The following is a 16,384-nucleotide window of genomic DNA, read 5'->3' on the forward strand; positions in this document are numbered from 1 at the left end:
AACTACCTTAATTCTTCATCGCTTCGGTTCAACAAGATGTTTGAAACATTCCTCTGAGATTTGGTCCATATTGAAATAAAATCATGAGAAACTTGCTGCACATTTGGTTGTTCCACATTCATGATGTGAACCTCTGGTTCCACTGCATCCCAAAGTTGCTATAATAGACTGAGATCTCGTGACTATGGAGGCTACTGAAGTACATTAAAGACATTCTCACCAAGCAACGTTTTTCCACTCCATTATCATCCAAATTAAGTGAGCCATGTAAATTGTTTCCCATTCTTAGCTAAAAAAGGGGCACTCCACTAGGATCTTCAACTTCTGTAGCCCATCGGGTTCAAGGTGCGACTTGTTGTGTATTTAGAGATGATATTCCTTATACCTTGGTTGTAATAAGTAGTTATATGACCTACTATTGCACTTCTATAATATATATATAAATAGTACAGACCAAATGTTTGGACACACCTTCTCATTCAAAGAGTTTTCTTTATTTTCATAATTATGAATATTGTAGCTTCACACTGAAGGCATCAAAACTATGAATTAACACATGTGGAATTATATACTGAACAAAAAAGTGTGAAACAACTAAAAATATGTCTTATATTCTAGGTTCTTCAAAGTAGCCACCTTTTGCTTTGATTACTGCTATGCACACTCTTGGCATTCTGTTGATGAGCTTCAAGAGGTAGTCACCTGAAATGGTTTTCACTTGGTGTGCCCTGTCAGGTTTAATAAGTGGGATTTCAAGCCTTATACAGGTCCTTCTCAAAATATTAGCATATTGTGATAAAGTTCATTATTTTCCATAATGTCATGATGAAAATTTAACATTCATATATTTTAGATTCATTGCACACTAACTGAAATATGCTAATATTTTGAGAAGGACCTGTAAATGGGGTTGGGACCATCAGTTGTGTTGTGCAGGAGGTGGATACAGTACACAGCTGATAGTCCTACTGAATAGACTGTTAGCTGCTTTTTTGTGCCATAATACAAATTCTAAGTAAAGAAAAACGAGTGGCCATCATTACTTTCAGAAATGAAGGTCAGTCAGTTCGAACAATTGGGAAAACATTGAACGTGTCCCCAAGTGCAGTCGCAAAACCATCAAGCGCTACAAAGAAACTGGCTCACATGAGAACCGCCCCTGGAAAGGAAGACCAAGAGTCACCTCTGCTGCGGACAATAAGTTCATCCGAGTCACCAGCCTCAGAAATCGCAGGTTAACAGCATCTCAGATTAGAGAACAGGTCAATGCCACACAGAGTTCTAGCAGCAGACACATCTCTAGAACAACTGTTAAGAGGAGACTGTGTGAATCAGGCCTTCATGGTAAAATACTGGTCCTTCTCAAAATATTAGCATATTGTGATAAAGTTCATTATTTTCCATAATGTCATGATGAAAATTTAACATTCATATATTTTAGATTCATTGCACACTAACTGAAATATTTCAGGTCTTTTATTGTCTTAATACGGATGATTGTGGCATACAGCTCATGAAAACCCAAAATTCCTATCTCACAAAATTAGCATATTTCATCCGACCAATAAAAGAAAAGTGTTTTTAATACAAAAAACGTCAACCTTCAAATAATCATGTACAGTTATGCGCTCAATACTTGGTCGGGAATCCTTTTGCAGAAATGACTGCTTCAATGCGGCGTGGCATGGAGGCAATCAGCCTGTGGCAATGCTGAGGTCTTATGGAGGCCCAGGATGCTTCGATAGCGGCCTTTAGCTCATCCAGAGTGTTGGGTCTTGAGTCTCTCAACGTTCTCTTCACAATATCCCACAGATTCTCTATGGGGTTCAGGTCAGGAGAGTTGGCAGGCCAATTGAGCACAGTGATACCATGGTCAGTAAACCATTTACCAGTGGTTTTGGCACTGTGAGCAGGTGCCAGGTCGTGCTGAAAAATGAAATCTTCATCTCCATAAAGCTTTTCAGCAGATGGAAGCATGAAGTGCTCCAAAATCTCCTGATAGCTAGCTGCATTGACCCTGCCCTTGATAAAACACAGTGGACCAACACCAGCAGCTGACACGGCACCCCAGACCATCACTGACTGTGGGTACTTGACACTGGACGTCTGGCATTTTGGCATTTCCTTCTCCCCAGTCTTCCTCCAGACTCTGGCACCTTGATTTCCGAATGACATGCAGAATTTGCTTTCATCCGAAAAAAGTACTTTGGACCACTGAGCAACAGTCCAGTGCTGCTTCTCTGTAGCCCAGGTCAGGCGCTTCTGCCGCTGTTTCTGGTTCAAAAGTGGCTTGACCTGGGAAATGCGGCACCTGTAGCCCATTTCCTGCACACGCCTGTGCACGGTGGCTCTGGATGTTTCTACTCCAGACTCAGTCCACTGCTTCCGCAGGTCCCCCAAGGTCTGGAATCGGCCCTTCTCCACAATCTTCCTCAGGGTCCGGTCACCTCTTCTCATTGTGCAGCGTTTTCTGCCACACTTTTTCCTTCCCACAGACTTCCCACTGAGGTGCCTTGATACAGCACTCTGGGAACAGCCTATTCGTTCAGAAATTTATTTCTGTTTCTTACCCTCTTGCTTGAGGGTGTCAATAGTGGCCTTCTGGACAGCAGTCGGGTCGGCAGTCTTACCCATGATTGGGGTTTTGAGTGATGAACCAGGCTGGGAGTTTTAAAGGCCTCAGGAATCTTTTGCAGGTGTTTAGAGTTAACTCGTTGATTCAGATGATTAGGTTCATAGCTCGTTTAGAGACCCTTTTAATGATATGCTAATTTTGTGAGATAGGAATTTTGGGTTTTCATGAGCTGTATGCCAAAATCATCCGTATTAAGACAATAAAAGACCTGAAATATTTCAGTTAGTGTGCAATGAATCTAAAATATATGAATGTTAAATTTTCATCATGACATTATGGAAAATAATGAACTTTATCACAATATGCTAATATTTTGAGAAGGACCTGTAGCTGCTAGGAAACCACTGCTGAGGACAGGCAACAAGCAGAAGAGACTTGTTTGGGCTAAAGAACACAAGGAATGGACATTAGACCAGTGGAAATCTGTGCTTTGGTCTGATGAGTCCAAGTTTGAGATCTTTGGTTCCAACCACCGTGTCTTTGTGCGGCGCAGAAGAGGTGAACGGATGGACTCTACATGCCTGGTTCCCACCGTGAAGCATGGAGAAGGAGGTGTGATGGTGTGGGGGTGCTTTGCTGGTGACACTGTTGGGGATTTATTCAAAATTGAAGGCATACTGAACCAGCATGGCATCTAAAAGTGGTCAGTGGGTGTAGATGCTTCTAAATGTCAAAACATTCAAAAGTTGCCATTTTGCATACAAATTACCCTTCAAAATGTTTTTTTGCTCATATAATAAGCTAACACAAGGGTATTTGAAGTGACAAATTATGAGCAACTGTTAAAACATAAAATTCTAGTAGGAAATGCGATGTAAATTCTTGGTTTATATTGTACTCTCAGACAGCCTGTAGCTACTTTTTAAATCAAACGTCTTTACTTAAATTAACCCTCATATGTTGTTAATTTAATTAACTCTGGAGGGTTGTGATTAACTAGAATATTCTACCTTGAAAACCTCCTGCTTCTCCAGTCTTCCTGAGTAAGAGATACGTTTCACAAGTCCAGACAATCAGTGAAGCATTGTCCAAACTAATTTCTTGGCTTTTGTTCAAACATATATTCAGGTTGTTAATTTCGTTTTCAGAGAAAACACATAGCTCTCCTATTGGATGTTAACTCTCTCCCTCTGTCTTATTCAGAATGAATGATGAGCATGTTTTTTTGTCCTCATAGAAAGAGTAATTTAAAGGTGTTACCTATTGCGCTTGGTTTAATGGGCAATTTGGAGGATCTGATTGCTTGTGAAGAAATGGCAAATGCATAATAAAACATTGAGCCCTTGGGGGCATTTGCTCTGCCAGACTTTGTGAAGACTCTTTGCTTCACTGAAGAGAGGGAGGCTGAGGGGAAACGATAAAAAGTGAATGGAGAGAAAGAAAGTTAAATTCAGCTCAAGTGAAAATGGGAGACAGACCAGCTGATGTTTGCAGATTGAAACACTTAGAACATATTAAGGAGACGAGACCATGACAAGGGAGCTTGGGATGTTCTAGTCATGCCAGCCTCTTCATTTTAAGGTGGAGCCATTTCAGTGGGAAAGACTGCAGGGAGGAGTCTGATTATTGGGGTGTTTTAATGTAATGAGTCGGATCTAAAGAGAGTCTCTGTGGGGCCTGGGAGAGAATTAAATGGGTTTCGTGATGAACAAGTCAGCCATCTTGAAAGCAAAACAGATGGCTTTCTGTTGTAAATGAAGCCTCTTAGTTTTCTGTTTACTAATGGGATTCATGGAGTTTGCCCCAGTATTCCTGTGTCATGCTAACAAGTAGTTACTGCATGAGAGAGACCTGCAGTCATGTGGAAGTACTCTAAAAAAGACAGAGATATTGTTTCTTTCTTATTTGCTTACAGTGCCTTGCAAAACTATTCGTCCCCTACATCTTGTCAACTTTTTATGTTACAGCCACAAACTTTATGAAAGGCAGGAAAAATACCTTTGTGAAAGAAATCCATAAGACTTCCTGTTTGCTGATTGTCATTTAAGGGATACAGGATAAACTTGTTAAAGAAGGTGCTCTGATCAGATAAAACTTTTCAGCCTACATGAAAGCACTATGTGACTGAAATCTAACACAGTATTTGTCCATGACATCAGTGTCAAACATGATGGTGGCACCATCAAGCTGCAGGAGTTCTTCACCTCTGTAGGGGAAGAGAAGGTGGTTAGAACTAATGGGGAAGTAGATAGATGTTGCTTAATACAGGGCAACCTTAGAAGAAAACCAGTTAGAGGTTCTCTTCTGTGGCTGCAGGTATTTAAAGTTTGATGTGGAGAAACTTGACTGGCCTGACCTCAACCTTTAGGATGAATTGGAGCGGAGGCTGCAATTCTGGTTTTCTCATCAATGAACAGACTCCTAAACCTTGTGGAAAATGTTTACAGAATAGTCAAAGTTTCTATGGCTTTCAACGGTGAGTCTATCAACAAATGAGACCTTATACATTAAGAGTAGCATATCATCAAAGTTCGTGTAAAATGTAAAAGTAGACAGACAAATACTTTTGGCAATATAGTGTATATAAAGATTTTGTGTTTTTTTTTTTTTTCACATTTTTTGGCACTAGTGGCCTTTATTGATAGAAATCAGACTGGAAACGGGCAGAGAGAGAAGGGGAGAAGTAATACAGCAAATGCCCCAAGGTTGGGAATCGAACCTCTGACAGCTGCTTCGAGGACGAACAGCCTCTGTATTTGGGGGGCCCACTCTACCTCTACGCCACCCATTGCCCCAGATCAAAGCATATTTATGCATTAGAATAAACCAACTTCAGATCTATTTCCAACTGAGAATTTGTACCAAGACTTCCTAAAAATTTCTAATTACTCTCTTTCTAATCTGACTGATCTTGAACCATATGCAAACAAGAATGTACAAAAACTTCATGTACAAAGCTGATGGATCTTTGCCCCAAATTATTTTCCTTCCAGTTTAGAAACATTCACTACTTTTTGTTAGTCTATCTCATAAAATCATAATAAAATACATTGATGTTTGGGGTTGTAAAACGTTTTTGTTTCTCTTTCATCCTCTGTTTCTATATCTGTCTCTAATCCACACATACCAGATGTCTACAGAGGAACTAGAAGAATATGTCAACAGCCAGTTTGATGAGCTCCGCAGGTTGGTTCGACTGGAGGAGAGGAGGACTCTTCACCTGGTAGACCTCAAAGAAGCCTTCCTCACAGCGTCCGCTGCAGAGAAAATAGCTGAGATCACTTCAGAAACAGAAAAACTGCAGGAAGAGATGGCCAACATCACACACCAGCTGTGCCTGCTGGAACAGACTGAGGTGCAGGCAGTAGGTCCTGCAGCAGTGGCAGAAGTCCTGGCAGCGAGGCCTGGACCAGCCCACAGATTACTGGTAAGAAGATCTTACCCTTTTTTTCACCTCTTTTTAAAACCTCGGTATACCTTGATACCAGTAACGTGTGCCTGCTTACTTGGAGCTTGACTTTTATTTTCTCTATATAAACAAATCTGAACAAGAAAAACTGAGGTTCTTGATTTATTGCTGAAATCTAATTTACTCACTAGAAGTTCATTTTTAAGCAACTTTTAACTTCTTGTGGATCAAACAGTTTTTACATCAAATCAAAAAAGATCATTGGGTTATTACTGTGAAGTTTATAAAGAGCTGAATGCAGTTTTTAGGTAGCACAGTAGTTTTAAATTTTAGATTTATTTGTGGTGACTTCTCATCTAGTCATCATTTCCATTAAATTTAGCCTCAAACATTATTTGTTATAATGATCTGGTTCTTGTTCGATGACATGTCAACAGCATTTATTCTTCTAGCTATTAAGGCATGATCCAAGGCCTTACTTTATTTTGTATAATAATGTAGAAGCTGCAGCAATACCAAGCTTTGATGACATTGAAAGGGGAGACTAGCTCAATTGACTTATCCAGACAGACTGTTTATTTCTAAAAACATTTTCACCTTTCTGTGCTTCTGTCAATATGATATATGTTGATGTAAATTTGCTGTTAGACAAAAAACACAGACAGTTGCATGAAAAGATTAAAGCTTACAGGATTTGTGTTTTAACTGTTTATGATTTTTGTTTTGAATGTACAGTTATTTCATTCATTGGTGTGGAGTGTTGAAAGTTGGGTGATAATCCAACATTTCTACACCAATAAAACTAACAAACGTTTTGAAGTTGACTAAAATTGTGGAGTTGCTGTTGCAGTCAGCTGTTCTCTGTCAGTGTAGAGAAACAAGCTATTTTTAGGCTTAAAGAAGAACAAATCCATCTGAGAAAAAGCAGAGACACGGCTAAATCAATAGTTTTGTGCATTTGGAAATAAAAAAAGAAAGCTTGGAAAAAATACAAAGACTTGAATGTCCACAGAACAGTGATGGATGATCACAGGATTCTTCTTATTATAGAGAAAAGAAGCACTTCTTAGCATCTGGCTAAGTGAAGGACACTCTACAGAGAACACTTCAAGTGAGCAAATACAGAGCATTCTCCACAAAGTGTGAAACAGCCTTTAGAATGCAATGTCATATTAGTCAGTATTCTTCAAAAAGATAAAACACATACAATTAAACTGTGCCAGAATGATAGAGAACAGATGTAAAAATGAAGCAGGCCTAGAAAGCACACAGAATAATTAGTTCAACACATGGAGAAAGTGTGACGGTATAAACATGCTCTGCTTCCAGCATCACAGGTCTGCTAAGGTTTAATCATGTGACTGAATGCAGAAGCAGCTGATGAATTTTGTTTATTTCCTGCATTTCAGTCACAGAATGCATTGTTTGAATACAAAAAAGGCAGGTAGCTTCAGTAAACCCAACTAGGGTTTGCTGAACTAGAATTAAAGAAAGTGGAGAATTATGCAGGTGCACAGTTACCCGCTTTAATTCCAATCACATTAGGCATGTAATTTCTTAAAGATACTGCCAGAAAGAGCTTTAAACACAACATAAGACTACTTTGGTAAATGCAAAGTTTTGGTCAAACATATTGAAGTAACCCATTCTTCAAAAACCCAGTTTTATTACAGTCCCACTGATGTATACATTTTTTTTGTTTAAAGGGCAGATATCAGCATATTTCAGTGCTGGAAAACCTAAACATTCTGCAGGATTATACACAAATAAATGATATAAATATTTAATTATTTTTAAAATGGATAAGAAATTTTATAACTCACTTTTCTGAAATATATGTTGTTTTGTGTTACTCCCACTAAAACAACAAGGCTCTACCATCTATGGATGCTTCTATAATGGGTCCTTTGATGTGACAAAGATGAGGGCAGTGCAGGGATAATGTTTCTGCTAAGACTTGATAGGCCAAGCAGGGTGGAAACAGCCAGACCACCAAGATGAAATAATTGTTGTTGAGCATAAAGTTAATCAGGTAATAAAGTTCTTCCCAACAGTTTTCAGTACTTTTTATATGTCCTCTGTAAGCAACAAAAATCTGCTGATACCTGTACATCAATAACCACTGTGCCCTACATGTTGAGCCATTTTGATAAGCTTTAGCTGCAACGTTTATTTTCTCCATGCCTGAGCCAGATGAACAAGAGTGTTTAACTGCATTTGCTGTCTAAATGTATATATGTCTTTTAACTTCCTCTTTATCCTAAAGATTGGCATTAGCTTGAAGGCACTCTGTGGTGCCAATCGAACTGCTGCACGTAAATTAACTCCAGACAAACTTAAAGGTTGAGTGATATGGCAGTGTCCGTGGAATTACATTTTGACAGCTAAATTGTGCTTTGAATTGAATTTCTGTTTTCACAAACAGTGATTTGCCTCCGTGGTGAATTACAGAGATCTTTTAAATCCCTCTGTAGGGTGCTGGTTTGTTAAATGTTCAAGCTACTGTTCCCAGACAACATTTTTGTCTACCTCCTTCCGTTTATTGTATAAATCATCATACAAATCTTTACTTCATGAACTCCTAATTCTAGGTGGAGTTTTTGCCGTCATTACTTCTGTCTGTCCTCGGACATTATTTTTTACATTGCTATGCTTGGTGTCATCACTCCTCATCAACTTTCCTCTGCTTATCCTACATTTTTTTCTTTCACAGGCTTTTCTCAATTGGGACCCTTGAAATGAATATAACTGTCATAAGCTACAAGCCCGAACACATTTGAAAAGGAAAAGTTGTAAAATCATGATATGTGCCCTAATGTTTTCTTTTCACGCCAAGAACCATTTTAATCCCAGTGTCTGTATAGCTGGTGTTTTCTAATATTGAGCTTTGGCAGAAGAACAAGTCATGTCCACAGACTCATCAAAGTCTTAAGCACCTCACTCCCGCATGTCTCGTTTCAAAATTGCATTGAGGGCTTTTAATACTTAGATGCCAAATTAAAAAATCCCGTTGGTCCATTTGTCACTTGCCATATTTTAGTCTCCGCAGTCAAGAAAGAAGTCTTGAGTGTTCCCTGGAGATGCCATGCACGACTAGAGAGGCTGTAGTAATAGTATTAGCTGATGAGCAGATTGCTTTTTCACTGAGAAATAAAGCTATGGTGGGCCAGGTTCATTAGGGGCCCTAACTGAGTGCCAGTGTCTGTTTGTTCTCATGTGTTTGTTATTGCTGGAGTTTGCAATAGAAAGTGTAAATCACTTAACTATGTGCCTTATAGCTTTTATGGGTACCCACTACTTTTAATTTCAATCAAAGAATGTTTGAATTATAAAATTGCAAGGTTGGGATTTGGACAGTTGCATCTAATATTGAAACAACACTTGGAGCTATTTTATTCAGTTGTATTTATATTGTTGTTTTTGTTAATTATTTGTATATGTCTGGGTTTTCAAGGTTAAAAAGAACTTATTACACCATAGGTATTATTCAATTTCAGGTTGTAGTGCGCACCCTGCTATAACAGATTTTATAGAAACAATTTGCAGTGTTAAGTAAGAAATTGAAAATGTATTTTTTATTGAATGGTTACTGTGACACAGAGAAAAGAAGGAAAATAATTAATCCCACAACCCTCAAAAACTTTAAACAGCTCTGCAACATTTTAATGTCTCCTATCTTTGTAGCTGTTGTGAGTTTATGTTCCAGAGTAAGTTCAACGTCAGACAGGTTACCATAAATGGTATTAAATCTAAATTTGAGATGATAAGAAGCCTGATTTAATTTAGGTGCCTAACAATATATTCTAGTATGATGTGAGATACTGTTAATATGCACAATATATAGAGTCACTCCTAGAACCAGTCCCAGGGGTACATGTTTTGAAATTGTTTATGATTGCACAGATTACTTAGCATTTTAAATTCTTTTCAGATGATCTGTCTCCAACAGAGAAAGCGTTTTTGTCTCATTGGAAGGATAAAAGCTATTACAGCTTTAGTCAGTGTCAGTGCTTTCTAGGATTAGCATAGCAATAGATGCTGTAGGTCCACGATGCGGCAATGACAGCTACAAGCCTATTATTGAAAAGTCTTTAAACAGCCTTGTTATTCAGCAATAGACAGAATGAGTTTTAGTCATTATACTGGCTAAAGCAAGATGTTTCCTCTCATTGTGCTAGAGTGACCAGAGTTTTCTACACCTGTGTGAAGCACAGAGGGGTTGCCCCTCCCACACATGTTGCTGTACACTGCCAGTGTTTCACCTTTCTTTCCCTAGCAAGAAAGACCAGTTCAATTGTACATGTATTACTTTGAAATTACCCCGTACTCGGGATGAGTAAAAAGTATAACATTCTGTGAAAGAAGTACTTAAAAACTACTACCAAATTAAGCAGGTGTTTATTCTGTTTTTTGTCTGCATATATAAATACCAAGAAATAAATGTTCCAGATAGCCTCAAAAATCAATGTCGTTTTATTTTTGCAGATTAAGGAATAATTGTTGTTTTTTTTCTTAAATAAAATACGTTTATGTTATAGATGTTCTTGATAAATGTTTGTGTTAAAATTGTGATACCATATACCCATTGTAGTTTTACTTCAAGTCTCCATACTATGAGAACCTCCTACCCAATAAGAAAAAGCAAAAACTTATACAAAAAGGTAGCAGTTGTAGAAATACGTACATTACTTTTTTTTTGTTTGTTTGTTTGTTTGTTTTTAACCAATGAACTCATGTTCATTAATAAAATCAACTTTTATCCATGAACCTGTTTGTTAGAGCAAGAGCATAGCAATACAGCAACAAAACCTACTGTGGAGTGATTCAGTTTGTTTCTGCTGCAAAAAAAAAAAAAAAACTTTTTTAAACTCTTCATAACCAAAGCCATTGTATAAACTAAAAACATTGTTTCCTTTAGCTTTTTTGGCCAATTGTATATATTTAAATATGACATATTAATCCTGTTAACTGGCATGTTGTGTGCGCTAGAACCAGCTTATGGTCCTTTTTGGAAGTGCAGTAATTTTTTTACATTTAACAAGAAAAGGATGATATACTTTTTCAGACATTAGGCTCAAATACTGCAGACCTCAATCAACAGACTTGCTGAATCTAGCAACTGTAATGGAAAACATTTATTTACTCCCCAAAGCCTTCTCTTTTACACAAATTATGGAATAAGTTCCATAAATAAGGTAACTAATCCTGCTCGAGGTTAAACAAATCTATTATTATGGGTAGATCAGGCAACATGAATACATGACTATGTAGATTTACTATAAAGGAGGTCAGCCTGAAAGGAAATGCTTCTGAAAATAGATAAATCTGCAGGAGCCACAGGGAGAATATATTAAGAGACTTTGTCTCAGTCTGTCTTCAGTCATTATCAAAACTCTGTCTCCACATTTTTTATCAAAAAGTGCCAAAGGGTACATTTGTACAAAAAATTGCATGTGCTCACTAGAACCTTCACTGATGACTATACAGTAAGCAAAGAACCATGATATGCCAATGGGCAAGAAGTAGCGTCTGACTTTTAAATCCACAGTAAGCATAGAATTGGCAACTTGATACCTGATACAGCTGTATGTAGGGCTTCTGTTTCTTAGGTTTACAGGGATATGAGTTCTGAATGGGTTTATTTAAACTATATATAGTCATTTAAGAATGTTTTAAGCATGTTTGTACACTACCTCTCAAACCAGTACACACCTCTGTTAAAATGACAGGCGTTTGCGATACCATGATAAATCATATAAAAATTTTTTTTTAAATGTAATATAATATTTATTGTGTATGTGTATTTTTGACTTTAATAATACAGACCTGTTTTATTAAAAAAAGAAGAAAAAAACGGCTCCAATAATCTGGTTGCAGATTTTGTTCTAAGTATGTATACCTCTGAACATGTCAAAGCACTTTTGGATGATATTTCTGCAGTCATTTTCAGTTTTGGTTTGTCAGCATCCCACATCTTGACTTGACAATTTCTGTCCACTTGCCTTGTGATAATTCCCTAAATCTTTAAGACTGAGACAACACCTTAGACTTATAGATGCTCTGGATCAGGACACCCAGAGCATGATGCTACCATCTTTATTTGTGTTTCCCTTTGGATAATGTGTTGTGTTGTTTTTGTGCTGAACATACCATTTGGAACAGTGACCCAAAAGTTAAAAGTTAGTTTTCATCAAACCAAAGCACATTCTCCTACATAGTTCTGGGAGTGTCTACAGGGCCTTGCATGTTTTCTTTGGAAGAAAATAATTCTGAGTCTTGAAACCTTAAGCAATAACTACATATGTGCAGAAAGCCAAATGTTGTCTCATGTAGAAATAACTATCACTTGTTGGAAATTCCAGCAACTCCTTTATTGTTGCTGTCAGCCTTTTGGCAGAACTTTTTGATACTCTTCTCTTCATTCATCGTAAATTTGATACAAACTTTGGCACCCAAAGGACGTAAATAAGTAAATATCAGGAAAACCCTACTACAACAGCTAAACATTATTTAAGGTTATTCAGATTCTCTAGAACTCATGGCAGTTGTCAATAAACATGAAAAGATGCTTCAACAAAGTATTAGTTCAAGGTTGTGCACATGTGTGCAACAAGGTTATTTCAGCTTTTATTATATTTCTTTTCCTATTACTAATTAGTTTGTTTTTCACTTCAGTTGTGCACCAAATGTCAAATTATATGTCACGATAGTTTCGAAATGATTTATTATGGCCAATTTTTACATCACAAAAACTGACGGGTGTGTGTACTGTTTTGAGTTCCACTGTATATTTCTGTAAGCCAACTTTCCTATGAATATTCCAGTGTGTCTGCCTCACTCAGTGTAACATGCACCTCATGTCATTTCATATTTGAGCGCGTATTATAGAAGAGGTTCTGTACACCTTCCAACTGTGATTATGTCTGGGAAAGCAGGCACTCAACACTTTTTCAAGCTATGAAGGTTGCCAAAAACATGAAGACCCGGTTTGTGTGTTTCATTAGTCAGCCAATATGAGATGGAGCAATAACCCTGACTCAGTTGTCGTTAAAATCTGCTTTGCTGGTTGATTGTGAAATGGTATAAGAGTATAAAGGTCCGCCATTTGCCAGAGAAGCCTTCTGACTTTTCTGATGATGTACTTTTTTTTTTTCTCTACATAATAAATATTTAAGCCTGAACTATTAATATTTTCAAAGCTGGTTTTCTTTGTCGCAGCTGTTGAAAGAGCAGACTCAGTCTGAGTCCTTTGACTTCAGACTCTTTAGTCTTGATTGTCCTGTTCATGCCTGCTCCTAGTGACCCAGCTCCTCTAAACCAATGTAATAACACAAAAACATTTGTAATTAAGACATATTAATCTACTGTTTTATATTTATTGTTGCAAAGGTTCATAAAATTAGTCAAAGTGCCACAATTTTCAGCATGATCTATGGGCAGTGGTGCTTGCGTCCTACAACAATGCCATGCAATGGAGAGATAAATGAGCATAGCTATCACTGTTCTTGATTGCATCAATCTTTTCTATATTGATATTGCCATGGAAGACATTTGTGTTGATTGTTTCTGTCTTCTCATGGCAGTCACCAATAACACTTAAAAGGTCAAACAAAATTGTTACTGTGTACTATGCCATTTTACTTTTATAAAAGGTTGACAGTCCTGAATATGTACAGGCTGGCAGTTAAAAAAGGCAAATTATAAAAGATTTTCACTCTCAAAGAAAAAGTAATAGTAAAGCTAACCAATTTTTTGCAGCTTACTGGTGCTTTGCTCCAGTTAGTTCCTATAAAGCCTCATGAATATACATGAGCACAACTGGTGGCTGAAAGTGAAAATTAATTGGTCTGAATTGAAGCCACACCAGATGTTAATAAAACTTGTGCTATCTGCCTTTTTAAATTGGTTTTATTTTCAACACCTGTGCTAATCTTTTATGTGTCATTGTCTCTCCCCCTCCCCTTCTTTCTTTTCTTCTCTTTGTTTTCAGCACAACGTTGAAGCCAGGCCGAGGTAAGACTACCAGTGTGATTCATGCTCACCTTTTTATAGCACAGCAGTAGGTGTTGCAGAAAGGGGACCCTTCTGTGCTGGGCTCTTGATGCAACTTCCATCATGAATCTGACAATTATTCATGTTGCATAATAAAACCCAGAGAAATACACACATTTCTTTTTACTATTCCTCAAACAATCCCACCTGCAAGCTCTGTCTTCGAACATCTGACAAACTCCCTGCAGCCACATCAGGCCTGCTTCACCCCCAAAACCTTTCTGATCACATGCAAGTTACAATTGTGCTGTAGTGGTCACAATCTGCGTGATCATATCAAAGCACTGCAAAACACTGTCTGGCAGGCAGAGATTTGACTCATGTCTGCTTGGCATTGTGTGCATGCAAGTTGTTGTGTCATTAACAGGGCAGAGTCTATACAATCTTCACACCTTCTTCTTGTTGCTGTTTCATTTTTTTTTCTTTCAGAAACCTGTTTATGCAGTTCAGCGGGACTTTTTTATGCATTTAATGTTTTCATAGATTGGAGGTTTCAGCTATTTTCCTTCTATGTAAAACGCTCTGAAAGACAGTGTCTTCCAAAAGTATTTATACACTGAACATTTTCACATTCTGTGAGACTACAACCGAAGGAACCGTGAATTTAATAATGATTTTTTGTGAGACACGAAGTAGTGTGTAATTGTGAAGGGGAAGGAAAAGGAACCATTGTTGTCAACATCATCTACAAATACAAATCTTTTAATGTGCGGCATTTATTTGTATTCAGCCCTGTCATTCTGAACCCCTAAATAATACTCAGTTCAAGTCGACCTGTGTGTAATTTAATCTCAGTGTAAATACAGCAGATCTGTGAAGATTGGAACGGTTTGTTAGAGAACAGAAGAAACAACATGGAAATTAAAGTCATACACGGAAATATAGTTGTGTAGAAGCTTAAACCAGAATTCGTTTCTAAAACAATATATCAGGCGTTAAACTTTTTTTCAGAGCACCCTGATCCATCATCCAAAAATGGTAAGAGTATAGCACGTCAAATCTACCAAAGCATGGTCGTAAAGTTAAACCGTCAAGCCAGACAAGGAGAGCATTAAGCACAGAAGAAGACAAAAAGCCCATGGGGACTTTGGATAAGCTACAAAGATTCTGGGCAAGATAGCAAAGTAGGTTGAAATGACTATTAATCACTCAACAACTCAAGCCTTTATGAAAGAATCATTAAAAAAAGCCAGTAGAAGTCCTTGCAGAAATATTTGCAGTTTACTACAAACTATTTTGGGGTACACAGCAAACATGTAAAGAATGTGCTCCTGGTTGGATGAGACTAAAAGTGAACTTTTTGACCTACAGGGAAGAGACTGTGTGTGATTAAAAAAAATTGACCCTGCATCACTGTGAACAATCAGCTGACCTGTAAAACCGGTTGGTGGCAGCATCATACTGTGGGTATGCTTTTTGTCAGCAGAGACATGTAAGATGGGTAGCATTGATGGAAATATGTATCAAACTAAATACAGAGCAATCCTGAAGAAAAAAAAAATTGTTGCAAGACTTGGGCGAAGGGTCACACTCCAACAGAACAACTCTAAACTTGCAGCAGGAACATAATACGAATGAACGCCACACTTTTCATATTCATTATATGTAGAAAATCATGTAAACCATTTATCGTTTTCCTTCCACTTAAGCTGATCCGATTTGTAGATGCAAATCCACAAATGTGTATCCACTCCATTCTGGATACTACATAGAATACCAACAACTGTAGCTAATGGTAGTAATGTGACAAAATTAAAAAAGTTCTAGGGGTATGACATTGGCGAGACATTGTATGTTACATGCTTCTCTTATCAAGAGAGTAGTATTTTACCTTTTCTCTGTGTAAAACAATCTGAAATAGATATCCCTTTACCACTCTCACAGTTGTTACTAGAAAATGTGGAAACCTTTGTACCTTCTTTACTTGGAGCAGAAACCCTGTTGACAACCCTTTCTGTTTGTTTACGCCATTACATGTCTTTATGGGCTTTCTTCCAAAACTGCTCCGCCTTTAAACACAGACACACACATATTCATGAAAAAACAGCAACTTAGACGCCTTTAGCAAATGTAAGAGCATCTGTTCTTAAAGAAAATAACCTTATTTGCCTCTATACTTCAAAGGAAAGCTACAAACAAACAAAAAACTCAATGCATTGTAAAATGCACTTTTTCATGGGCAATAAATATGCTCGTCTTTGGCAAATAGAAATAAAATTTTTGATCTCACGTTTTAGTGTTCTTGTCCTGCTGCCTGCTTGTGGGGATATGCTCCTTACCTCCTTTTAATAACCAAGGAAAGTTGTGACCAGGTCTGGTGTGTGGTGCCAACATGTAATATGTTATTG

General features: G+C 37.6%; 1 protein-coding gene across 1 annotated transcript in view; it reads left to right on the top strand.

Moving 5' to 3' along the window:
* trim44 (tripartite motif containing 44) overlaps nt 1-16,384 on the top strand; it is an 81,443-nt gene that overhangs the window by 22,348 nt on the left and 42,711 nt on the right. The window contains exons 4-5 of the mRNA XM_047353735.1: nt 5,706-6,002; nt 13,975-13,997. Coding sequence (XP_047209691.1) covers nt 5,706-6,002; nt 13,975-13,997 — 320 coding nt within the window. The remainder of the gene's footprint in view (nt 1-5,705; nt 6,003-13,974; nt 13,998-16,384) is intronic.

This window comes from Girardinichthys multiradiatus, chromosome 2 (genome assembly GCF_021462225.1).
Source record: "Girardinichthys multiradiatus isolate DD_20200921_A chromosome 2, DD_fGirMul_XY1, whole genome shotgun sequence".
NCBI classification, from domain to species: Eukaryota; Metazoa; Chordata; class Actinopteri; order Cyprinodontiformes; family Goodeidae; genus Girardinichthys; species Girardinichthys multiradiatus.